This window comes from Zea mays, chromosome 4 (genome assembly GCF_902167145.1).
Source record: "Zea mays cultivar B73 chromosome 4, Zm-B73-REFERENCE-NAM-5.0, whole genome shotgun sequence".
In the NCBI taxonomy this organism is placed as follows: Eukaryota; Viridiplantae; Streptophyta; class Magnoliopsida; order Poales; family Poaceae; genus Zea; species Zea mays.
Window position 1 is genome coordinate 154,188,196 of NC_050099.1, and position 26,574 is coordinate 154,214,769.

At 43.1% G+C, this 26,574-nt stretch overlaps 1 protein-coding gene across 1 annotated transcript; it reads right to left on the bottom strand.

Annotated features, from left to right (window-relative positions):
- LOC100384275 (uncharacterized) lies at positions 1–2,823 on the bottom strand. The gene is made up of 9 exons (NM_001176839.2): positions 2,785–2,823; positions 2,624–2,679; positions 2,263–2,352; positions 2,019–2,173; positions 1,711–1,923; positions 1,501–1,626; positions 1,291–1,424; positions 1,141–1,216; positions 1–1,052 (listed from the first exon to the last, which is right to left on the bottom strand). Exons 3-9 carry the CDS (start codon positions 2,333–2,335, stop codon positions 861–863), a joined length of 969 nt encoding a protein of 322 aa, NP_001170310.2. The 5' UTR covers positions 2,336–2,352; positions 2,624–2,679; positions 2,785–2,823; the 3' UTR covers positions 1–860.
- Between the last annotated feature and the right edge of the window lie 23,751 nt (positions 2,824–26,574).

Sequence of the window (26,574 nt, forward strand, 5' to 3'; positions counted from 1 at the left end):
GTGGAATTGGAGAGGATTTGATCTCTTTAGTGTGTCTAGAATTGAATGCTAGAGCTCTTGTAGTAGTTGAGAAGTGGAAAACTTGGATACAATGAATGGTGGGGGGGTATTTATAGCCCCAACCACTAAATGTGGCCGTTGGGAATCCTGTCTGTTCGATGGCGCACCGGACAGTCCGGTGCACACCGGACAGTCCGGTGCCCCCTGCCACGTCATCATTGCCGTTGGATTCTGACCGTTGGAGCTTCTGACTTGTGGGCCCGCCCGGATGTCCGGTGCACACCGGACAGGTACTGTTTGCTGTCTGGTGTGCCAGCATGGGCGATTCTGACTTCTGCGCGCGCAGAGCGCGCATTAAATGCGCGGCAGAGAGCCGTTGGCGCGGAGATGACCGTTGCTCCGGAGTCGCACCGGACAGTCCGGTGCACACCGGACAGTCCGGTGAATTATAGCGGACGAGCCGTTGGCTTTTCCCGAAGCTGGCGAGTTCCTGAGGCTGACCTCCCTTGGCGCACCGGACACTGTCCGGTGTACACCGGACAGTCCGGTGAATTATAGCCGAGTCGCCCTGGAAATTCCCGAAGGTGGCGAGTTTGAGTCTGAGTCCCCTGGTGCACCGGACAGGTACTGTTTACTGTCCGGTGGCACACCGGACAGTCCGGTGCGCCAGACCAGGGGTGCCTTCGGTTGCCCCTTTGCTCCTTTATTGAATCCAAAACTTGGTCCTTTTATTGGCTGAGGGTGAACCTTTTACACCTGTATAATCTACACACTTGGGCAAACTAGTTAGTCCAATTATTTGTGTTGGGCAATTCAACCACCAAAATTATATAGGAACTAGGTGTAACCCTAATTCCCTTTCAGCGGTCATCAAGCACGTGGAGTAGTTTTCTCTTCTTAGGATTTGTTGGGATGTCTAATATCTCAACATCAGATGAGTTTCCAGTGTCAACTTCTTTTTCATAATTGTATAACAGACACCCCTTTCTCTTGTTCAGGTCTGAAGATAGTAATATAGCAGCCATTGTTTCCCTAAAGTGTGACATGTCATCCTACAAATAATAAGAAACAATTAATTTAGCATTGTATATGTAACATTGACTATAGATGTGCATATATGTCGTAGTAGTAATAATATACCTGGGTAAAATTATCAGACAATTCATCCCATGTCCAGTATTCGATATAGTTCAAAAGAAAGAGGCCACATAAAGAGCTACAATATACATTAATAAAAACATCAAGATTAGTATGATTGAAGAAATTGGTAAAGAAGATTTAAGGGCATACCTATATGTCTGCTTTGCATATGCCATTTCTATTTCTCTGAGCGGCCAAGAAGCAACTTGGAGGTCTGGCCACCTGTGGTCTTTTAACTCCTTACGTTGAGATGTCATACCAATTTGTCTTTGGAGTCCTTTAATCTTTATATATTGTAAAACAAAATCAAAGATTGGGATAAGTTAATAGTGAATTAGTAATTAGTTTATGCATACTCACAGAGTCAGTGAGGTCTTTGCGGTCTTGTGAAGTACCAAGTGAATCGAGCACTTGTATCTCCATATTTCTTGCATTGATCACGACAAGGTACCAGTGTGTCTCTCGGATGTTTATCAGAATAAACACCTACAAAACAATTATAAATACTGCATAAGAATAAAATACATGTAAACACTAACTGTTTTGTTTAGATTGAAAACTCATATGTACCATGTCATGGTCTAGGTAAAGTAAAACCCTTCGTTCAACGCTACATATTTGTGACATGTCTTTAATTGGATATAGCTCCTCTGTTTTAATTTCAACATCACCATCTCGCTTCAGAAAATTGATCTGGAAAGCATTTTCTATGTGGACACAACCTCTAGATCGGCACTTTAGATGCTTTTGAGCTTTTATTAAATTTATGTAACAGTCTATAACCTGCAAGTATGTAAGTTGTGGTTAAAAATACCAGGGTGAGTAAAAAAACTTATACATAACAAGGTCGAAAATTTTAAAAACTAAGCATGGATTACCTCGTCACCAAGATATGCATTCGGCTTAAATAAACATTCCATCGACTTCCTTTCAACAAAGGCATCATCAATAAGCACGACTTCTACCCTTGGTTCACAAAGAATTTCCTTAATAAAATCGATGAGGGCAAGATCACCCTGCGTGCAAATATAGTCTAGGAGCAAACAGTCGTGAGATAAAACTAAAATTAGTTATCATAAAAAATATAGATTGATCCATACAACACTACGAAAATTATAATACCTTCCAGAACTATTGCGGTTGCCACCGATTTTTTTGGCTTGTTATGACACAAGCCTAGAAATAAAGATTCCATTCTCACGGGACAAAAACCTACATTCATAAGATAAGATAGGTCAGTGTCCGTGCTTCGCCATGTTAGTGGAAAAAATAAATGACGATTTAAAAGAGTAAGCCAACATGCATAACAAAATGTTAGATGCATAATAAATTAATAAATAAATCACGAAGCCATCTATGAACTAATAGAGAGTGGACAAATAAAAAATGACACATGATGCACGATGACGGTTGCATTGAGAGATCCGAGGTAGGTAGTATAGTTCTATGTACGCGTACGTGCATGTACGTCGTCGGAACCTACTTTTTCTTGTTGCGTGTAGTTGTACATGCACGAACAAATTAAAGTCGCAGTGTCGCCTATCATCCAACGAATAGTTAAGGGAATAAAAATGGTGCCTCGCATAGTCAAGGGAATAAAAATCACAAGAAACATCAAATAGATCACAAATTCAACACAATTACCTGAGAAGCTGTTGTGATAGGTGACAAATTCTAGAGGCGCGAAAAGAGGGAGAGCAGATAGAAACTAGGGGGTGTGGCTCCATTTATAGCCGGTGAGGGCACTGCCAATTTCCACCTTCCATCAATGGAGAAATTTGGGAAGGAAGGAGATCCACACATTCAAGAAAATAGAGCAGAGGAAAATATAGGAAGGGATCCACCTCGGCCAAAAACTAATTATAGCACAGAGGTAAATAAGGCAAGAAATAGCGTGTGGATGGAAACTCGTCTACACAATGTGAAGGATATCTTGGTAGGATCATTGGGGTCAACATACTTTAACATATATCAATGGAGTGTTTTGCCAATTCAGTTAATATATATCAACTCATGCATGACACATCCTATCATACATAGATTGCAGAGGATCCACATAGGTGCCATGCTAGCAGTAGACTGGGCTTCGAACTGGTTGTAGCGCTGCATAGATGCAATCAAGTTGAGGAACCGGGTATCAAAAGTACGATAGCCACCTTCCTTGAACAAGATCTTGAGCCACGTACTCACAAAAACCATAGCCACCTTCCGGATCACTACCACTTGATCTGGAATCAACACGACGACGAGGAAGTGGAGGGTGCAGGGAAGCGAGTATAAATTGCTCATGTTGGCAAAGCTGCAGATTTTGCATCCTTATTGCCTGAACCAATCCAAAACAAAATGATATATCAGATTTCAAACAAATCCACAATAAAAGGAGAGCACAAACTTTACAGATGTCACTAAATTGCATCATCTTAGTTTGGTTGACAAAATATTTGTTAAACAATTGTGAAGACTAAAAGGTGCTTTCTATTTTTTTCAGAATGCAAGTAGACACGACGACACTCTGGAGCATTATGGTGCTAGACTGGTGATGCTAAAAAACCGGATGCTTTGTATGCTCCAAGGCCAAGCTGGAGACACCTGATCAGTATACTGATACTTTGGAGGAGGAACTAACTTTTCTGGGCATCTGAAAGCAAAGGACCTTGCAACCAATCGGAGATTAAACATCCAATCAAGTCTGGTATAGTAATCAGTAAATAATTTTCACAAGTAGACAAGGAGGTTGATGAAGTTCTTGTGGTTGACCCTTGACAGTGTATCTATCTACATGGAGGGAGGAGGATCATCGACGAAGAATTAGTACTGAAGGATCTTTTTTTCTCAAGTAGTTTGTGTAGAGAAACAAGATGTTAGCCATAAACCTTTTTCTTGAAGCATGTTTCTGCGCTCCTAGACCAGTCTTTGCTCGACGATATGATAGTGGAGACAACGCCGATCTCGACCCCACCTGATAATATGCCCTTGAACATGGTACATGTAGGAAAAGTGTTGACGATGTTGCTAAAATCTTCACAAGCGACTTCAAGCTCAGCTCTGTTCAGCTTTTGGGCACCTGAATACAGGTAACAGAGTAGCGATCTCTGTGTAATTGCCAATGCAGAAACAAGATAGGAAAAGTGTTGATGCCTGACAAGAAGTCATCAAAGAACCTTTTGCTTAAGCTAAAGTGATCTTTCCCAATCTGATTTGCTCTGGTAATTATCTACAGTGCAACTTAGGTTTCCTGTGCTATAATTAAGATCAGGATACACAAGGGTAAGAACAGTTAATGTCACCCCCATCAATACCATAAATATTTGATCATTTTTTATACAACATGCCCCCACCCTCTCTCTGCCAAGATCAAACAAGGCTAACCTTATGGAATGCTTGAATTTAAATGGTGGTCCTTCATAAAAGTTAGCTAGAATAGCTTCACCACATATCACAATGCGAAATGGACGTGTTGGCTTGAAGTCACAGCTTGGAACCCTCTTTGAGTGCCCATCAAATTCACTAACTGTGCTGCCAGAGTCCCATCTACATAATGCAAAGAGCTTAAATAAGTATATAAAGAAATGAACATAAACAAAAAATCATTATAGCCCACGCCTGTTCCTATAAGGGAAGATTTTTCTTCAACTATGCATTACCTAATACTATATGAACTAAATTTCAACTAACCTAATGCCCATTGAGGGTGATGATTAATCCAAAATAATTGCTCTGAGATCAGCATGGTCAAGGAAACATAGTTGCTAGAATAGGCAAACCAAGATTTGATTAACTAAATGAAATACAATTCAAGTATGGTTCAAAGCCAATAGGAGCAAGCAATCAAGTAATTTCATGGGTCTAAGCTAATATGACACTTAAAAGGAGCAAATTGAAAGCAGAAAGAACATTTTCTCGTTGGGTTGCTGTAATTTCACACGTCCAGAGGTGTAACCAAATGCTATAAACAACTAGCCAAAAAATTGAACGACAGTGCACTAATCTGAACATAGAGAACCCATCTGCAGTACTGTATCAGATAGCACGCTATACATAAGATACCGAACTTATTCCCCAATGAGCAAAATATTATATAAATGCACAGATCATATATCCACAAAACGACAATAGAAACGCCGCAGAGTTAAATTAGCATAGAGACGCCCTGGCTCTCCACCGCGATCCACTCTCCTAGCCCCCGCAATCAACACGCACTCCTAGCCCGACTCTCCATCCTCGTGAACCACCGCTCTCGCAATCAACTCATCCTCTCCTCAGCTTCAGGACCCGCCCCCGGCTCTCCATGGAAGGCCATGGCAGGCGCGATCCCAAATGAGGAGAGCAATATACCAAGCACAACAGATCGTAGCATCATGAAGCAAAGAAGACATACCAAGCACATGAGATCGTAACATCTGGAAGCAATATACCAAGCTTAAGAAGTGAAGCATGAATAACCCAACCTATCAAACAAAACAATTACAAACAGAATCAATATTATTTTGTAAAGCTCCTTATCATCTCCTCATCCTGTAAATTTTTTAGATTACATTTGAGTGTTAGTCTTGTGTTGGTGTCTTTTTATTGAAACAAACAATTGAGTTTTGACAGACTTACCGTAGGTCTAGATTGTTAGGACCTCCTTGTAGACAATGTTCTTAGTATATGTCCCACAATCTAATGTGGGGTTCTTTCTAGCACCCTTCCTCGACGTATTCTTCCCATTGACGGCTGGGATGGCAAGATTCTTTATGTTTGATCAGGCTGTCGCTCTAGATATAGCAGCATATAGTTGGCCTTGAGAGAACACTGGTTCGGGCAAGTATACACCAACATTGGGAATAGTCAGACCCTATGTTTTGTTAACTGTCATTGCAAAGCTAAGCCGTACAGGAAACTGCTTTCTTTTAACTGGAAAGGGAACATCTCTTCATGAAGCGCCCCAATCCTCTGGGACTCAAATGTGATACAATTACTAGTCCCAGGAGGCTAGTAAACACATTTATACATCAGATGATTCCAGATCTTTAAACGAGACAAACCTATAAAGGTGGCGATCAACTTTAAGAGTTGGTCCACAACTCGGGACATATCATCAGAGTGGGGCTGAAGCAGCCCGATATACGCAGCGAAGCAAATCAGCGGTCCAACAGCCACATGCAAGGTTGGAAACAGACGTAACTCTTACCCGATCAGTGATCTACTTCTCTGAAAAACAACAAATAAGTAAGGGTGAGTACTTACGTACTCAGCAGCCCACCTTCACTCGCGGAATGGGGAAATCAGATATAATGCATAGAATATATGGAGCTCAGGATATTTTGCAGAAACAGCGATATTTGATGTAGGGTTGTTTTGTAAAACATTTTGTATTTTTCAAAGCGCATCCTCTCCCAAAGGAGCAGGAAGTTTTTCAATATAGAACAAAATCCCCTGCACTAAACCATCCAGGTATCTCAGCAGTTTCCCACTGGTTTTCATTTTCAAAAACAGCTACTAGACTTCCCGTCCACCATAGCTCACGGCTCAACCGCTGGACCTTTTAAAACCACTCTTCAAAAGCATTTTTGGAAAACAAAACACTAATTATCAAATCCATGCCATGGCTCATCCATACCGTGGACGCGGACTATTCGAATAGGTTTTTCAAACTCTACGCAGAGGTGTACACTTTACCCACTAGTACAGTTTCTACAATCTCACCGTCGTAAGATCCGAATGCCGAATCTCTCTCTTTCCTTGCACCTCCTTACCTTAACGATTATACCGAAAGGAGTCAGGCCACCACCATGCCCAAACCGGACAAAATATTCCCCCTCCTTACCCTCCCGGTGCTCCCCAGCCATCATAACCCTGGGGTTTGGACCGTAGAAGTTCAGATTGAGTGACTGCCCATACAGTCTCGAGTGGTCGTACTTGATAAGAGTATAGGTAAGGAGTGATGACAAACCGATCCTTAGGCGAGAGGGACAATCCTTCATGCTCACACCTAAATCAGCTAAGCCATCACCTTAGGCCCTCCCCTAAACCAGGGAGTTCCTGATCATCCCGCTCAAAGGTGATAAGGGTGACAACCCTTCATCATACCTATTTTGAAAAGCATTTTCTTTTGAAAACTCACACCTTTTATTAAATCATTTGTAACAAAGATATCAAGGAGTATAAAGTATAATTGCGGCAAGCGGCTGGGTGGCCATAATAACTTGTCTCAAAAACATATCATGCATAAAATAACAGGCTGAGGGTTGAGGTTGAAAAAGCATAGGTAATTTATGCATCAAAGGGATCCAGTGAGCTTGCCGTTGCTTAACCGGTGAAGGGGTGAGAGCTCGCAGAACTGGCTTCTGGCTCCACTGCCTGGCGTAGACTTGCAGATCCGGCCTTCACGAGGCAGCACGAACGCTCCGATAACTATGCAACATGAACGGGCAAACATACAAACCAGCAAGTATATCGACAAATATTTAGTATAGTGGTCAGAATGGCGATATATGGATGGGTAGAGTCTTGAGCAGAATCTGTGTCATGTGGTGTTGTAATAGTATTGGTGGTGGAGCGGAGGTGCTTAGCAGGAGGGTGGATTGGAGGCGAAGCGACACTATGTGTGTAGCCCGCAGAGCGGAGTAACTGAGTTGGTGGGGTGTTTGCCTTGGCTGAGGGTGTTGAGAGGGTAGTTGGGTGTATTTATAGCTGGGTGCATGTGGTGTAGTACAATAGAGTTCACTATTGGTGAGAATAGTGGCAAATGAATCGTCTGACTTAGTATGAACAGGAGAGTTATAAGCAGAATTTGGGACAAGAGTATTTTGGGAGTTTTCTGGAATATGAACCATGCTCAAGAGATGACATGGTTGGATAGGGAATATTTTAATAGGAATTTAGAAACAAGAATTATTGGAATCCGAGTTTGGAAGCCTGGTTCGAAAGAATCCCAAAGGTAAGCATGCTCAACTTGGAGAAATCTGGGATGGGTGACCAGATGGGAAGTTCTTACTGGAAGGAAAATCACACTCACCGGGGTTCGTATGACTGGAATATTGGTCTGGCTGGTCTTAGGTGAACTGGACAACATGATGGATGAGTAGTTGAAATTTGGGGTGATCGTATGATTGATGAATAGTAACGATGAAATAGTAATAATAAATATCATCGATGAATAGTAACCATGATGAACAGTACTGGTGAATAGTAAAAATGCATAGTAATGGTGAATAGTTCGTATGAACGAACGATGAACGATGAATAGGAACTATGAACGAACAGACGAACGATCGAATGATCGGACGAACGAACGATCGGAATTTCGGCAGCATAACGGCTGAAAAAAGATTATTTGGACGAACGAACAGACGAACGATGAATAGGGACTATGAACGAACGATGAACGATGAATAGGAACTATGAACGAACGGACGAACAATCGAATGATCAGACGAATGAACGATCGGAATTTCAGCGACATAACGACTGGACAAAGATTATTTGGACGAACGAACCATGAACGATCGCACGAACGATCGAACGATCGGACGAACGAACGAACAAACTAAGAACAGGTGGACGAACGATCGAAGAACGACCAAACGATCCTTGTGCTAGTGTGTGCTTGTGTGGGAGGTAGAGTGGGCGTGTGTGTGGGGGGGGGGAAGAGAGTTGCCATGAAATGGCTTGGGGTGGCTTGAGAGGAGGCCCTTGCCCCTCTATTTATAGCCAAGGTGGGGGGATTAGGGGGAGGAGGCGAGGATTAGTGGGAGGATGCGAGGATTAGCGGGAGATAAGCATGTATTTGTCTTGTATAAGTGTAATTAGCTTATAGAGTTCAGTGTATGACACCAGAGGCGTACGTATACGTATGAGCATGAGGAAAGTTATTAAGAAAATATTTGTAGGGACTTTAAAGATGATTCTGAAGGTATTTCTTAGGAGGAGAATATTTGGAGAATTATCGGTGGGATATTTGGCCAGTATTTCTGGAAAGAATCAGAGGGGGATCACCGGAGAAATATTTGTAGGATATTTTGAGGATGATTTTGGAGATAATATAGACCACTATATTTTATTTGTTGATATCAACTCGCAAACAAACATTTTGAAATGAAATTTAAATTCATTTTGAATTTAGAGCAAGTTTGAGAAATTTTCAAGATTTGAATTTTTGGGATGCTACAGATCTACCCCACTTAAAATGAATCTCGTCCTCGAGATTCGGCTTAGAAGGGTTATGGGTATAGCTTTACTTCATCTACATATCTTCACCTTGCAGACTCTTCGAGGAGATGGAACTTCAACAAAATCTGGCCTTTGAGGAGCATCCGGTTGCCGATTGCAAACGCTGATTCTGGCTACTCAAGGATCATCTTCATGCTTACGGCTTTCGCTTGACAGCTAGCTTATCGAAGAAGCATCGATGCCAACACGCAAACCTTTCTCTTACGAACTCCCACATGGATTCCTTCCTTGATTGGTCTTCTGGTGCTTCATCAACAAAACTTGGGTGACCACTTCTCATCCAGAAACTTATATGCTTCGATTATCTGGTCCTCCACAAGCTTGCTACATGCCTTCTTCTTTTTCTCCATAGCAGGAACCTTACTAGAACAATACCCCACTTAAAAAGAATGAGGGTAGAGCTCTTGAATCTCGGGGATTTGAACTCCTTGAAGTACCTCATAACAAGGGTGTTATGGGTCCTTCTTCTGCCACTTCTGCTTGAGCAGGCTGCGGAGAGATGACTGACATAGAGTTGATTTTGGGAGAACCTTCTTCTCATCTTTTCTTCGCTATTTTATTTTCTCTTCCTACTGTCTCTTTCTTTCCCTTTGTTCTTCCCACTAGAGGATTCTATCAAAGAGTATTACCATCATACAGAGGAGGAAACCAAAGACTATGAACCATGTACAACAGTCTTCAACCCAAGAATCACCAAGCATTGTGATCTTAGGGGCGATGGAGTGGAAAATGGAGTTGCTTGTGATTTGGCAGAGGGGATTTGATCTGGTGTGTGCTTTGCTTGGGATGGGAACTGAGGGAGCTGGTGGGGGGTTTATAGGCAAGTGGGGGTGCTCAGGTGCGGAGTGGCGGTGATGGAGCAGGTGACACAAGGCAGCAGGTGCGATGGAGGGGGGCGGTGTTGCTGGCGGTGATGGCGGCGGTGGGTGCGCTGCAAAGGGGGCGTGGGCGGCGGTAGTGCGCTGCAAAATGGGGCGTGGTGCGGTGGTTGGGGGCAGGGCACGCGTGTGGGGGGCACATGTGAGTGGTGGGGTCGATGACCCTAATGTTTGTGGTCTCTAGTTCCAATAATCTTTGCCTCTTTGTATGGTAATAACTTCTTCTGTCCTCCTTTTCCATTTACTTTGACTCAGGGGCAGTGCTTTGATTCTCACGGTCGGTCCTTTTGATTGAGAGGCTAGACTAGTTCCTTCTATAGCTTATTCCAGGCTTCAAGGGTAAGCTTTCTGGTATCTTCTTGGGTAAGGTGCTTTTCTCTTGAGATGGGTTAAGATGAGAATGGAATCATAAGGTGAGGATTAGCTCTAATTTGTTATCTATGTTTTTAGAGAAAACCTTTCTTAAAAGGAAAGAAAACAAACAAGCTCAGCAATGATAAGCACAAACAAATCAAATGTTTTGAATAAGGGAAGAATAGAGTTTTTCCAAAGCACGGACTACTCAGATTCGGGGGCTAAGCATAACTACTATTGCTCGGCTCCTGAATTGAAACTATGCTAAATGCGACTTGTGAGCACTAACGTTAAAGCATCACATATGCACTCAAAAGGCAAGAAAACATCAAGCGAAATTCATTTTGAAATGCCCTCGTGGGCCACACAATTAGAGTTTTTCAAAACACGAGACTACATGATTACCTCTCATACATGCAGGGCTCTAGCCAAAGTGAAGAAAAACTTCACTACCCAATGCATGCAGAGGACTGGGAATAACTAACTTCAGACCAGACAACTTCTCTCCTGGCGAGGCTGGCACACAACTTCAATCTGAGACATCTCCTGGATTGGTCAAGAGGGAGATGATGTTGATGACTTCTTCTGGTGGCGACTGAGACGGCAGGACGGGATCAAACTCTTCTTCAAGCGGGACTGGCTCTTGTAGCTCCTCAGAGGGCGGTGGTGCTGGCGGGGTGCTTGCAGTTTCTTCCTTGACCTCAAGGGAGGGTGCTGGAATCTTCTTCATGGTGAGGGGCTCAAACAACTCTGGCAGGGGATCTTGGGATGATTCGGGGTGCTCTTGCTTATCCATAGCCTGAGGGGAGACTGGAATTCCTTCCAAGACTATGGCTCCTTCCTGTAGTTCCTAAGCCTTCTTCTCTCCTCTGATAGAGACCGGGTGGCCTTCAAGAATCTAGGGATCTTCAGTTCTCATGGGTTGAACTGGGTTGGATGAAGCAAGCTCTTGGATCCGAAGGGCTCTACGTTGGATATGGGTGACCAAGTAGGCCTCCATCAACTTCTGGACATGCTCATCCTTGGCTTGGTTCAAGGCTTCAACAGCAATGACTTCACGACTTTCCAAGGCAGTTGCACGGTCTTGAGCTGTGGTGAGATCCATAAGGAGCTTACGGTTGCGCTTCTCTGCATCTTCTGCTCGGGCAATATTCTGACGGTGGTGCCGAGCCAAGAAATCATACTGTGCATCCAGGGTGAGCAGGTATGCAGTGAGGTACACGACTGTGGGGTCATCCTCAAGCAGTTGATGCCCTTCCAATGCACGCATCCTGGCCATCCAAACGGGACGGTCTCTCTGAAAGGGCGGAAAGAATCTGAGCGCGTTGTTGGCCACTTCTTCTTCATAGATCTGACACAGGGCCCTCAATGCCTTGCGAGCGACGACTTGGCAAGTGTCTTTGAATCTTTGCCCCGCAACAGTGACACTCCATTCCACATGGTGTGGACTGGATCCAATGTATACAGTCACGACACACTTCTTTGTGCCATGCTTGACGAATTCACGACCATCATACTCGGGCTGGCTCCTGATTCCGAGGCGAACTGTGCATGCTCTCTGCAACTTGGGGAAACCATCTTCATTCTGGCAAAAGCTGGTTTGGCAGCGAAGCTCCATCTGACTTCTGAGAGAAGGAAAGGGGAAATCATTTTTTGAAATGGAGGGATGAGAGCAAGAATTTTTTTAAGAAAATAGTTTTGACTCAAAAACTTTTGGATCAAGGCTAAGGGTTACGTCCTGCGGCCAACCTAACAGCTTTGATACCACCTGAAGCGCCCCAATCCTCTAGGACTCAAATGTGATACAATTACTAGTCCCGGGAGGCTAGTAAACATATTTATACATCAGATGATTCTAGATCTACTTAAACGGGACAAACCTATAAAGGTAGCAATCAACTTTAAGAGTTGGTCCACAACTCGGGACATATCATCAGAGTGGGGCTGAAGCAGCCTGATATACGCAGCGAAGCAAATCAGGGGTCCAACAGCCACAGGCAAGGTTGGGAACAGACATAACTCTTACCCGATCAGTGATCTCCTTCTCTGAAAAACAACAAATAAGTAAGGATGAGTACTTACGTACTCAGCAGCCCACCTTCACCCGCGGAATGGAGAAATCAGATATAATGCATGGAATATGTGGAGCTCAGGAAATTTTGCAGAAACAACAATATTTGATGCATGGTTGTTTTGTAAAACATTTTGTATTTTTCAAAGTGCATCCTCTCCCAAAGGAGCAGGAAGTTTTTCAATATAGAACAAAATCCCCTAGACTAAACCATCCAGGTATCTCGGCAGTTTCCCACTGGTTTTCATTTTCAAAAATAGCTACTGGACTTTCTGTCCACCATAGCTCACGGCTCAACCGCTAGACCTTTTAAAACCACTCTTCAAAAGCATTTTTGGAAAACAAAACACTAATTGTCAAATCCATGCCATGACTCATCCATATCGTGGACGTGGACTATTCGAATAGGTTTTGTTGGGGACTTGTTCTCAAATGCTATGAATTAAGAACAAAGCAACATAGAATGTTAAATGTCAAAGCCCTTCGTCCGCTGAAGCATTATTTCCCTGAGGATTTAATGAGCTTCGGACGAAGGTCATGGATGATAAATTACGAAGGTCCTACCTTCGTAATCAGAAATAAAATAATGCGAAATGAAATATAAAGTATAAAACATTAAAGAATATCAAGAATGAATAACATCATTTGCTTATTTTATAATATAAATTGAGATATTAAAACATGATGTTTGATTACATTTATACCTTTGCCTTGACAAAGAACAATAATTCAGAGTAATGCGTTAGCAGTTACAGGATTCTGTGAACAGTAGAGGAGTACTGTTCACTATTTATAGGCACATGACACAGCCTGTAAGAAATTACAATCATACCCCTTACAAAAGATTACAATTATGACTCAGACCCTTATGGACTAAAAAGTCATTCCATCTTTAAGTCGGTTCGACCTTTCACCTTCGGGTACGTTATAATATCGAAGCTTCATGAGCGGTGGCTTCGGTATTACGCATAAACAGGTTTTGCCGAAGGTGTTTCTTCCTGCAGGACCTTCGGCGACGAAACATGGTCCCAACAGTAGCCCCTTCGCGGTGCTAGATCGTTTTTCGTAACGAGCTTGATCCGTGAAAAAAGTCTCTTAGGCTTCGGGAAGCCGAAGGTCCGAAAAACACCTTCCCTGAGCTCGTTGCCGGGAAACGATACAATTTCCGAGCGCGAAGCGGTCCCACCATGCAGGTTCACCTTCTTGAGTTTTGTGGCCCACCGTTCAGTGGGTGCGAGCGACTGTTTGTCCGGTGTAAAAGACTTCGACGATTCACCTTCTTTCCTGCAGCACTATATAAACATACGGGTAGGTGTGAAGTTACCACAACATTCATTGCTATTGCACTGTTTTGCTGCCAAAAATTTAACCATAGCCGAAGCTTGACTTTTGCATTCGAACGAAGCACCACTTTGGATTCTGCTTCGTCACAAGAAGAGCTTCGGAAAAAAGGTTATTAATTTCCAAAAAACTTCCAAGAAATTTATAATCAAATGGCCAAAGTATGCTCCACTGCCAGGGTTGAGCGTGATGGAGATGAGACCGAAGCCACTGAAACTGTTCCGATTTCTGAAGCAATGAGGCGTTCTGGGCTGGTTTCATCAGAGGACACACCTGCTGCCGAAGCAACACAAGCTGATGTTGAAGAAGTTGGTTCCGAAGATGAGTACAGCTGCGGGGTGCCAAGTAAACCTAGTCATCTAGACTTTGGAAAGTCCACCATTTCTGAGGCTGATCTTCCTAAAATGGTGAAGATGGGTTATTTCAGTGAGACCAAAAAGGAATTAATTCGTTTTGGTGGAGAAGAAACTATCCCAAAACCAGGAAAAGACGAGGTAGTAGTCTTCAAAAGTTTTCTTAAAGCTGGTCTAAGGTTCCCCCTAAACAAGATGATTGCTATTGTACTGAAGAAGTTTGGGATTTACCTTCATCAGCTGACCCCTAATGCTATCGTTAGGTTAAGTGTTTATATTTGGGCCCTTCGTAGTCAGGGGGTGGAACCGTTCGGTGAGGGTTTCTGCCGAGTTCATGAAATACACTACCAGACTAAAGCCAGGGGAGATGGTCTGCATGAGAATTTTGGCTGCTACAACTTTGCTTATCGCAAGACTACGAAGTTTCCAGTGATAAGCTACCGAAGCAAATGGCCAGCCGGATGGAAGTCTGAATGGTTTTATGTTAAAGCTGATGAAGATGAAGATAAATTGGTCCAGAGTCCGCTAGAACTGACCTTCGGAGAGACGAGGCCCCGATGCAACATGATAATGGGGAGCCCGAGTTAGATTGCTTTGGCTGAATTTCGAGTAATTTCAGATCGTATTGGCACTAGAGACTTAGTGCAGGAATTTTTGGCTTTTAAAGTGTTCCCAACACTGAGGGAGTGGGAGATGCCGAAGCTAGAGGGAGAAAAGAAGAAGGGAGAACTTGTTCGATTGCCTTATCACTACAAGTTTAAGAAACACTTTAAAGCACCCTACCAGGAGTGGTTGGACACAATTGAGGTTATGTGCAACGAGATCCTCGACAACTACTCTAAGAAAGAAGATCAATTAATGACTGCAGCCTTCGACACTCGTCCGAAACGAAGATTGAATCGGGTGCTGGACGCCTTGAATTTTGATTACCCTGATTATGAGCAACTGGGCGGAAATGCCGAAGGCCAGAAAAGAAAAAGGATTGCCAGCGTCCTTGATAAAGAAGGCACCAAATTGGCTAAAAAGGACAAAGAAATTTCTGAGAAAAGGAAACTGAGCCCTGAGCCGAAGATAGCTGCTCCAAAGAAAAGAAAAGCTACATCCCCAAAACCGAAGACGCCAGCCCGAGAGGAGGAAGCTCCTGCAACACCTTCTGCTGCTGAAGTGGAAGAGATTCTAAAGGTAATGACTGAACCTTTGCCTATCAAGCTAAGTCCGCTGGCGCCAGAACTGACGAAGTTTTTTCAGAAGGAAAAAGAACCTTCGGCAACAGAAAGTCCCGCTAAGCCGAAAAAACGGAGAATTATCCAAGTGGCCGATGTCATTCATCAGACACCGCCACCGACATCGGCATCAAAAATACCATTTATTGAAAGCGCTGTTACTGCCGAAACCACAACTACTGGAGCAACCACCGGAGCCGAAGCCACCGGAGCCGAAGCCGAGACCACCGAAGATCCTAATCTAGAAACCACACTTGGTGATATTGATAACATACTTCTGAAAATGGCTGAAGAAGAAGCTACTGCGGCCGCGGTGGACATGACAATTGAGAAAGGAAAAGAGCAAATTGAAGACACTTTGGAAGAAGAAAACTTTAATTTTCAAGATATACTTGGACAAGAATTATCAGAGACTGAGAAAGAAGAGCTAAAGAAATATGCTATATCCTGTGGATACAAACCAGGGTCTCTGCTGTTTGGCGGAGTCAATGAAGGGAAACTAAGATGCCTTCGGAATTGAACCGAGGCCAAGGTTGTTAGGACCTTCTCAAAGAGCGTTGGTCTGCCGAAGATTGAAGCGGACCTCTGCAGGTACCAGCGACAGCATATCGTCAGTAGCCTGCTCTATGCTAATTTCAAGGTAAAAACTCTCAACTTTTTATTGGTTTTTGAATTAAGATGTTTTCTGACGAAGGTTGATTTGTCAGAGTATATTGCTAAGTAAGGTGCTAAGGATGCAATAAGATCTTGAGGACGAGAAAAACGAAGCTACCATCAAAGATCTAGAAAACAAAGTCGAAAGTTACGAAGCTGCTTTGAAGAAAAAAGGACTTCGTCATTGAAGACCTTGAAAACAAAGTTAAAGATCACGAAGCTGCCTTGGAAAAGAAAGACTTCGTCATCCACTGTGTGGAAGGTTCACTGGCTGAAGCTCAAGACGAAATTGACAAATTGAACAGCGAATTACTTATAAAATCAGAAAAATCTGAGCAAGAAAAGAAGAATCTCGAAACAAGTCTCAAGACCGAAATTGAGAAGAATTCAAATTTGCAGAAATTATTGAAGGAGCTTCAGGAAAAATGCTTAGATTTTGGCAACCGATGCGTGCAGCGGCTGAAGGATGTGTTTTACTCAATTGGAGCCAGCTCTGATAAGTTTACACCTTCAGCTGAAAACCTGCCAAGCACCTTTGAATACATTGAGGGCGAAGTTGATGCACTTGACGAAGTTATTGCTGGGCATGCTGATTTCTGCGCCCTGTTAGCTTCTCGAGGCACGGCTACTGCTTTCCTGAAGGCTGGCTGCACGCACGGGAAAATTGTAAATAGACCAAACTTCAATTTATCACCGGCAGATTTGGTTGACATCCCCAGCCTAGCCCGAAGCATAGGGAATAGGTTTATGACCCAGATTTGGATAAACGGCGGGCGAAAAATGGCTGGTGACGAAGCTCGGAGCCACCTTAAGCCAGTGAGAAACTTATACTTGTTACTTTTACCTTCTCCTCGAATTCTGCACCTTTCTCATTCCGTTTTAATACGTACAGGATGATGAAGCTGAAGAATGACGAGCTGAAGCTTAACAGATGCTCCGAAAGACTTTTCTGCATATGATTCTAGAGAAATTTTTGTAATATAATTGTAAAGAAACTTATGTAAATTTGTGCATACCTTGTAATATATCTTTTCCCCTTTATCCATGTACAATGTGCTTTGCTGTGGACGAAATTTTATTTTTGAGCCGAAGGCGAAAAACACCTTCCCTTCTTTTCGTACACAACGAAGCATGAAAATTTCTTCTTTCTCCGAAGCTTTATCCTTATAGCCGAAGCATCTGCCTTTTCTGTATGATATGATGATAATGATCCTATGTATGTCTAAATGAATGTTTATGAATGCAAATGTCATGATGTAATGTATCGTGCAAATGAATATCCGAATATATATATTCAAAACCATAATCATAGCCTTCATTCCCTTAGGAATGACTCAAATCTTTTTGCCGCTTATTTTTCGGCTTCACCATTTACTTTTCGGTGTATCAGCGCTGACTTTTCGCTGTAAGCCTCACTTAGGAGCTTCTTCGCCTTTTACTTCGGCGGAATCAGTGTTTATTTTTCGCTGTAAGCCTCCCTTAGGAGCTTCTTCGCCTTTTACTTCGGCGGAATCAGCGTTTATTTTTCGCTGTAAGCTCTGCATTCCCTTAGGAACGACTTTTGAGCTTCTCCCTGTTTTCTTTTCTTTTTCCTTTGCACCCGATGGTGCGTTCTCAGCTTTTACATTTACATCTTTGGGGGATATTACTCTTATAGGATTGAAATAAGAAAAAGAAAAATTACATGTTGTGGCCCCATTAAAAACCTTTCTCCCCCTTTGGAAAGGAAAAGGGTGCCACAAGAAAGAATAGGAAAAATTACATCAAGCTAAACATAATATCGCCGAAGCTCATCCGCATTCCATGATCTAGGAATGTCGTTGCTGTCCATATCTTTCAATCTGTAGGAACCGGGTCTTGACGAAGATACTACCAGAAAAGGTCCTTCCCACTTTAGCTGTAACTTGCCTACTGTCTCTGGGTTGGCTACTCTTCGAAGCACCAAATGTCCTGGTTCAATGTTCTTTAGCTGAACCTTTCTATCACGCCATTTTATTGTTTCAGCTTGGTATTTATTGATATTTTCCACAGCTTGAAGCCTGATCCCTTCTATAGCATCTTTTTCCACAGAGTAATCAGCTTCAGCTTTGTCTTCTGTCGAAGCTACTATTCTTATTGATCCTGCTTTGGCTTCTTCCGGAGTTATTGCTTCGTCACCAAACAATAATTTGAATGGTGTAAAACCTGTTGATCTTGATATTGTTGTGTTGTGGCTCCACACCACTTTAATTAATTCATCTGGCCACTTCCCTTGGGCTGATTGAAGATTAACTTCATTATTCCTGTCATTATGATGCCATTAGCCCTTTCAACAAGTCCATTTGACTCCGGATGCCGAACTGATGCAAAATGGATCTTCGTGCCAATTTTTTCACAAAATTCTCTGAAAGTTTCGGAATCAAACTGCGTTCCATTATCCACGGTAATAGCCTTCGGCACTCCGAAGCGACAGACAATATTTTGCCAGAAAAACTTTTGAACAGTAACCGAAGTAATTGTGGCTAAAGACTTTGCCTCAATCCACTTAGAAAAATATTCCACTGCCACTACAACATATCTTAAGTTCCCTTGTGCTGGTGGTAACGGACCTAACAAATCAAGACCCACCTTTGCAATGGCCAAGTGAGTTGTATTAACTGGGTTAGAGACGAAGGTTGTTTTTGATCTCTTGCACATTTTTGACAGCCTTCGCACTTTTGGACTAATTCCGCTGCATTCGAAGCTGCCTTTGGCCAATAAAATCCTTGACGAAAAACTTTTCCAAGCAAAGGCCTAGATCCAATGTGAGATCCACACAGACCTGCGTGTATTTCCTTCATCAATTCTATACCTTCGGCTCTGGATAAACACTTGAGTAATGGAGAACAGACCCCATGCTTGTACAGCTCCCCTTCTATCTCTACTACTAATTATGTAAGTATTGTAGGCGTCCACAATCCCCCGGTGCACGTTCTGCCGCCCCGCAACCGCCCGCAGCCCCACCCTCCCTCGCATTCCGCCGTCAGCCCCGCATCCCGCAGCCGCCCTCCTTCCGAGTTCCATCGTCCGTGCAGCCCCGCAGCCGCGCTCCGCCAACGCTCACCTTCCATCCTCGTGGAACCCCCAACGCTCACCTTCCATCCTCGCGCACCTTCCATCCTCGCGGATCCCGCGCTCCCTCCGCGCCCGCCCGCGGATCCCCAATGACGTCGACGTCGTGGGGGAGCAACGCGTTTATGGCGCGCGTGTTGAGGGCATGTAGAGGGTGCGCGACCGCCATCAACGCTCTCCTACCCATCTGCTCCGCGATCCCCGCCATTGTTGCATCAGATGCAGAAGCAGGCTATGGCACCGCAGCACGCTCCGCCCGACTTCTCGCATGGAGGTAACCAGACCAAACAAAGCGTCCTCCTTGGTTCCTCCGCAGATTTCATCTTCTTGGGCGGCACGCTTGTGCTCTGCTTTTGGATGGTGAGAAGGTCGCGAACGCGAGGACTTATCTGTTGGGTTGGTGTGCGCACATAGGTTGCGGCGGCGAGAGGAAGCGGTAGTGCGAGGCAGACCCCGTGTCCCGGCAGCTCTTGTCGTTGCAGCAGCAGCATCAACAACCGCAGGCGACTTGGACGAGGCAGCAGCAGCAACCAAGCGCAGTGGCCCAAGTTCATCAACCTGGCGCAACTGCACAAGCGACCGACGACGGGCCTCCGGCTCGAATTGGACGAGAGCTCAGAGCACGTGCCGTGCACGCCCCCTTCCTCGGCAGCCTTGCCCCTCGCCTGCTGCAGCTGCGTGTGGAGCGTCGCGCTGAGTAGGTCGGTTTCCATGCACCCCATATCTCGGTCCTCGCCCACCCTGCGCCCCGGATCTCGGTCCTCGCCCACCCTCTCCATGGAAGGGGATCGAGGAATCCGCGTCCGCTATGGAAGGAGCGGCATGCGGCGGATTCAGGAATCCAGGGGCTGGCCTTCTCCATATCCGTCACCACCACAGGTGGATTCGCCCCCTCCACGGCGTGCAGCGGATTCAGGCATCTCCTCCCCTCCCTCCCACCTGAAGCCTTACCTCCATCTATTCCATTAAATATGCATGCAAAATCTGAATATCTGATTGTTTTGATGTGATAAAATTCTGTTGCAGTTCTTCCTTGTTTTACATATATTATGATAATTGATAACGAACTATATGGGGGCAAAGGTACTACATATACTGCATATATCAGTGAGTTGGTTTTGGACAAAGAAGCCATGGATGCCGCAAATGACGAAGAAGAAAGATGGGAAAGAGAAAAGTATGAGTACCATAAAGCTATTGGTGTTGACAGAACTTTTTCGAAATTCAAGAAACGATTGGATGCATATCCCCAGCAATGCTTTAGATAGTTAAACATTTAATTTGGATAGTATCATGGCAACCTGACTTGGTGTTTGCAGAACAATGTTTGGTTTCTTGTCCTTTTTGGTTTGCACAACCTGAATTAAATTTTGGCATGCAATATTTCTTTAGGTATTCTTATGGTGGCAAGCTACTGTTGGCTACGACAAAATTACAAGATCCTGGCACCTGCAGGCTTTGTGGTTCACCACGCCAATATGAGCTGCAATTGATGTCTTCTTTATCTACTTTCTCCATGAAGCTGGAGACGACTCCTCAAATTATGTACCCAGCAGCTGGACTTGGCTGACTGTCATCATGACACTCGCTCCCAGGTATGGCTTATCCTTCAAATTCCTGATACCGAAGTCTAAGGTATTCTGTGTGCCCGAAACATGATCCCCAAATAGTAGTTCAATTTTCAAAAAATATTTGATTTACGAAGCACACCATGAAGGACATTATATCATCAAAGCATCACTTCAGCTTTGTGTGATGAAGAGATTTCTATGTCCTTGATGTTCTTAATGTGCTTTCAGGATTCCTAGCAGATATGTTGGCTCAAACATCTACTAGGATTTAATCCAGTTCAAAAGTAGGCTTTCAATGGTACCATCTTTCTCAGACAAGCAAATTTCGGGTTTGTGAGTTTCGCCAGATTCCGTATTGGCTCTTGGGAACAGTTTCAGTTAAGCACGCTATAGCAACCTTGAATGTTCAGTGAGCAGCTACATGTACATAGCTGTCATTGTTTAGTATTTCTTCTTGGTACTGAGGTGAAACCAAACATTGTTCATTGTATTATTTTATTTACAGTTCCCCACAGCAATGGTACCAGACTAGCGAGATGTTTGTCAGTGTGGCTATTCTTCTGGCTGCAAAATCATTTTTGTACCCTGTTATTTTTTAGGTGCATGAATTGTGAGCTCCAATCAAGGATGGGCATGTTACGAGCATCAAGGGATATGATCCGGTATGTACTATGTTCTTGCATTTTTGGCGTGTAAACCCACCAATCTCTCCCTCCCTCCCTCTCTCAAAAGGAAATCATTTTTATTGCTTTCTAGGGCCTGATAATAATAATTGCAAGAAAGTAGCAGTACTCTGGACTAAAGTACAACTATTAAAGTGGCAAAACCGTACCGCAGCCGATATATAATGGAGCGCATAATTCATTGGCTGTAATATTCTCGTCGCCAACCCTACCTGCAATGACGCTGATGCTTCATTCACAACTTGGCTCTCGGATCGCCCGGATGGTGCCAGCCAAGCTACACCTGCACATAAATAAATTATTATCCGTAATATTGTAGTAGGTGTTTTGCATCCATGTTTTCTCCGTTTGAAGAATCTGTACGTACGAAAAGGATGTGGATGTAGTATTATACTCCACTCACGCCTGACAATCTTTTCTTTGTAGCTGTGATGTGCTAAGTTCATCGGAAAAAAATGTCCTGGGGGCTGCACCAAAATTTAAAGTGCTCGCTCGGTCATGTAAAGCAATTTTCCCTTATATATATTTCTACTACTCTATAGTCCTTATTGTAGGCTTCCACACCCCTGTTCTGGTAAGTGTATTTTCTACATGCACAGTGTATTCTTTTATTTCATTAATTTACAACTTCATAAGCATGCTTGATTTTGTCTCCTAGGTGGCTTCAGTTTGTACAACCCTGACCCATACCTATTGCGAGGATGCGTATAGCTTGCTTCAGAACTTGGACATAAAGAAACTTCTGGTAAGTGTATTTTCTACATGCATAGTGTATTCTTTTATTTTATTAATTTACAACTGACGTCCCATCCATTTTGTATTTTCTACAGATATTCAACCACAGATGGTGAGTCCCATCCATTATGTATTCACGTGATAAAATAACTGACTTTTATTTTATTAATTTACTGTACTTTTATCTTGAAGGTAGATTTAAGATTTATGTCCATTATTTTAAAGTTGAACTAACATTCAGATGTTACAACTGACGTCTCAGCATGTGATTATGATTAATAGCAACTCCACCTGCCATCTTGTACAACCTTAGTGACTTGATTAGAACATCTCACTATATTTCTTCGAAGTGCCTAGCTGATGGGGAGTGACATGTTGAAGGAGTCGTTCCTAGAGACACTACGAAAGAGCACAGTGAACTGATTCCACAATTCTACTAGCTTTTCAGATGATCAGAAACACATACGCACGCATGGTTCTAGGCTTTATGGATTCATGGCGAGTCCAAAATCCAAAGGTGACGCGGTGGATGGCCGGTGAGCGACGAGTCTTTCTCACGATGCGCGATGGAGGTTAGTTGTAGCCCACCAAAAGAGAATTGAAATTTTATCTGCTTGTTGTGAGGTTTTTGTACGCATGCGCTTCTGTATTTGTGGTTCAGTTTGTGAAAGAATCGCTAAATCCTACGTTCGCATTTTCAGTTACATACTATAATTCTTCCAAACGCAAATTTGAAAAGGAAAACTCATACGAAGTTTGGTTGTGATATGTGGCCCTGTGGGCTATGGGGGTCTGGAGGCTCGTTGGCAACCGGACAGGAAAACAGCAAGGCGGAAGGGCATTGCTCGGCCGCTGGTCCGATGAGTGGCACTGTCAGGGAGCGTAATAGGGGCGACAAATCCAGACCTCCACGCATGTATTTTTTCTTATGTTTATGTGATGCTAATTACTAGGATTGAGCTTAGATTGTGTGCACTTCGGTTTGCACATTCACATTATATTTCACCATGGTTTAACCATTTGATTAACAACTAAACCATTTGATTAACAACCTGCTTATGGATTATACATGTGTTACTCTGTCACTGCAGCATTCAACTATCTTTCACATGTCCATTTCAGTATATTTCTCATTCCATTGCAAATTCTGCTAATTGTAATAGCTTCAACCATTGAGATACCTTGTGAGGTTAATCCATAAATATGACACGATTGGAATGAAAAAACTCGTATACATTTACATTTCTTTCCTTTTACTTAACTTGCCTGTTAAATGACCCTTTGATATTTTTTGCCTCATTTCCATGTTTTTGCCTCATTTGCCTGTAATGGTTGGATCTGCTTCTAATTTTCTATCTATGAAAAATGGTTAAATTACTACATTGTCAACTGAGACCAATTTCCTTAGTGCTACTTAAGATCATGGTCACATATCCTCAGTTTTGACTAAAATTTTGCTTGCAGGTATGCTATTTTATGCCCATGCAGTCAAGGATTGTAGATGAAGTCGGGTTATCTATCTCATAGTTTGCGACACCATCGTTGTTTCGGAAAAATTTTGTTTTTTGGCACACACTCAAAGAATCTTTACTTCAAAATGCTACTAAAATATGTTATGATACATTGTAAAGCATATGTTTATTGTAATAGTTGGATCTGCTTTTAAACTTCTATCTGTTGAAAATGGTAAAATTACACTATCAACCGGGGCCAATTTTCGTAGTGTTACTTAAGATCGTTGTACATTAACATTTATCAAATAGTTATACACCGTCGCAACGCACAACACCGTGGAGCCAAGGCAATGTCAGCAAGCTGATTTTTCAGATTGGAATCTATGGTTCTTTTTAAAGATCGAATATGTTCTAGCATCTTAAAAAGATTTGTCAGAATGTAAACATTTGTTCTGAGATCATTTAGGCCTCAAACAGAATTTCTTGGACTTATTTCGTTGGAGGGAATGGGACATCTCGAGATCTAAATGTGCATAGAAGATCCAAATGTGTATAGAACATATATTTTTTATTTGTATCAAATATGATTATGTGCAAAGCACGGACATAGTACTATAACAATAAAACACACATTTGTACATAATTCATTACGATATTATATGTTGTCGTTGCAACGCACAGGCACTCACCTAGTTATAACATATGGTCGAGCTCTTGCCTCTATCCTCTTGTTATAAGCTTCGTCATCTGAAAGAAAGTTACCCTGAAGGAAAGAGATGATCTCAGTTCTCCAGTCTTCACTATAAACAGGAGATATATTGAGGACTGCTCTTTCAAGAAGTTCAACCGAAGGTGCTTTTATTGTTTCGAAAAATACTTCCGAAGGTAAGGGCAGCCCCTGTGCTGCTGACTTAGCTAGCAAATCAGCATGTTCATTTTCTCCTCGAGGAATATTTTTGATAGAAAACCCTTCAAAGGAAGCCTCAATCCTTCGGACCGTGTCTAAATATTTCTCAAGCTTCGGGTCTCTTGCTTTACAACTCTTGTCAATATGACCAGAAATAACCTGGGAATCAGTTTTAAGAACTGCCCTTCTAATTCCCATTGCCTTTAACTTCCGAAGACCCAAGAGCAAAGCTTCGTACTCAACAATGTTATTTGTGCAACTGAAATCAAGTCTTGCTGCGTAGCAAGTTTTAACTCTGGAGGGTGCGACCAACACAGTGGCTGCTCCTGCCCCGAAGGTTCCCCAAGAACCATCGCAGAATACTGTCCAAACTTCAGTGTCTTTACTCGCTTCTTCTTCCTGAGCCCCTGGCGTCCAGTCAGCAATGAAGTCTGCTAACGCTTGGGACTGAATCGAAGATCTATGCACATAATCAATGCAGAACTCATTGAGTTCCGCAGCCCATTTTCCAACCCTTCCAGTAGCTTCTCTATTTCTTATAATATCCTTCAATGGTTGTGAAGAAGGGACAATTATATTGTATGCCTGAAAATAGTGCCGAAGCTTCCTGGAGGCCATCAAAACAGCATACAACACCTTCTCCAATTCTGTATAATTTTTCTTTGATAAACTAAGAACTTCGGATACAAAGTATATTGGGGCTTGCTTTTTGACTTGGCCTTCAAGCTTCTTTTGGACAAGTGCTGCACTTACCGCTGAGTGCGAAGCTGCCACATATAACAACAGAGGAGCCCCTGGCGTTGGTGGAGTTAGCGTCGTTAGGCCTATCAAATATTGCTTCAGCTCTTCGAAGGCTCTCTACTGGACTGGTCCTCATTGAAAAACTTCGGCTGACTTCAGCACTTCGAAGAATGGTAAATTTTTCTCTGCTGATCTAGATATGAATCTGTTGAGAGATGCCAGTCTTCCTGTTAATCTTTGAGCCCCCTTCTTTGTACTTGTTGGTTCCATTCGAAGGATAGCTTCGATTTTATTTGGATTAGCCTCAATCCCTTTTGTTGAAACTAGGCAGCCAAGGAATTTCCCCTTCTTCACTCCGAAAACACACTTTTCTGGATTCAGTTTTAGACCAGCCTGTCTAAAATTAGCGAAGGTCTCCTGCAGATCAGCAATGTGATTTTCTTGCTTCGTGCTTTTTACAATGATATCATCAACATAAGTTAGCACATTTCTGCCTATCTGAGAATGAAGAACCTTCGCTGTCATTCTACTGAAGCTTCCTCCAGCATTCTTGAGCCCCTCTGGCATCCGAAGGTAACAATATGTTCCACTAGGGGTTATGAAACTGGTTTTTGGCTCATCCTCCTTCTTCATCCAAATTTGATGATAGCCTGAATAACAATCCAGCAGACTCATAAGCTCTGTTGAAGCTGCTGCATCAACTAGGGAATCTATCCTTGGCAATGGAAACTCATCCTTCGGACAAGCCTTGTTGAGATCAGTAAAATCAACACACATCCTCCATTTGCCATTGGCCTTTTTTACCATAACAGTGTTAGCCAGCAATTTTGGGTATTTTACTTCTCTGATAACTCCAGCGCTGAGGAGTCTTTTCACTTCATTCCGAGCACCTTCGGCCTTGTCATCAGACATCTTCCGAAGCCTCTGCTTTCTGGGTCTGAAAGATGGATCAACATTGAGCGAGTGTTCAATAACATCCCTGTTGACTCCGCAAAGATCATTAGCTGACCATGCAAAAACATCTTTGTTGTTGAATAGAAATCTTATCAAAGTTTTCTCTTGTTGCTCAGACAATTGAGATCCCAGCAGCACCTTCTGCTCTGCGATATCTTCGCATAAAAGCATGGGTTTCGGCTGATCGACCGAAGCAGCCTTCTCCCTTCTG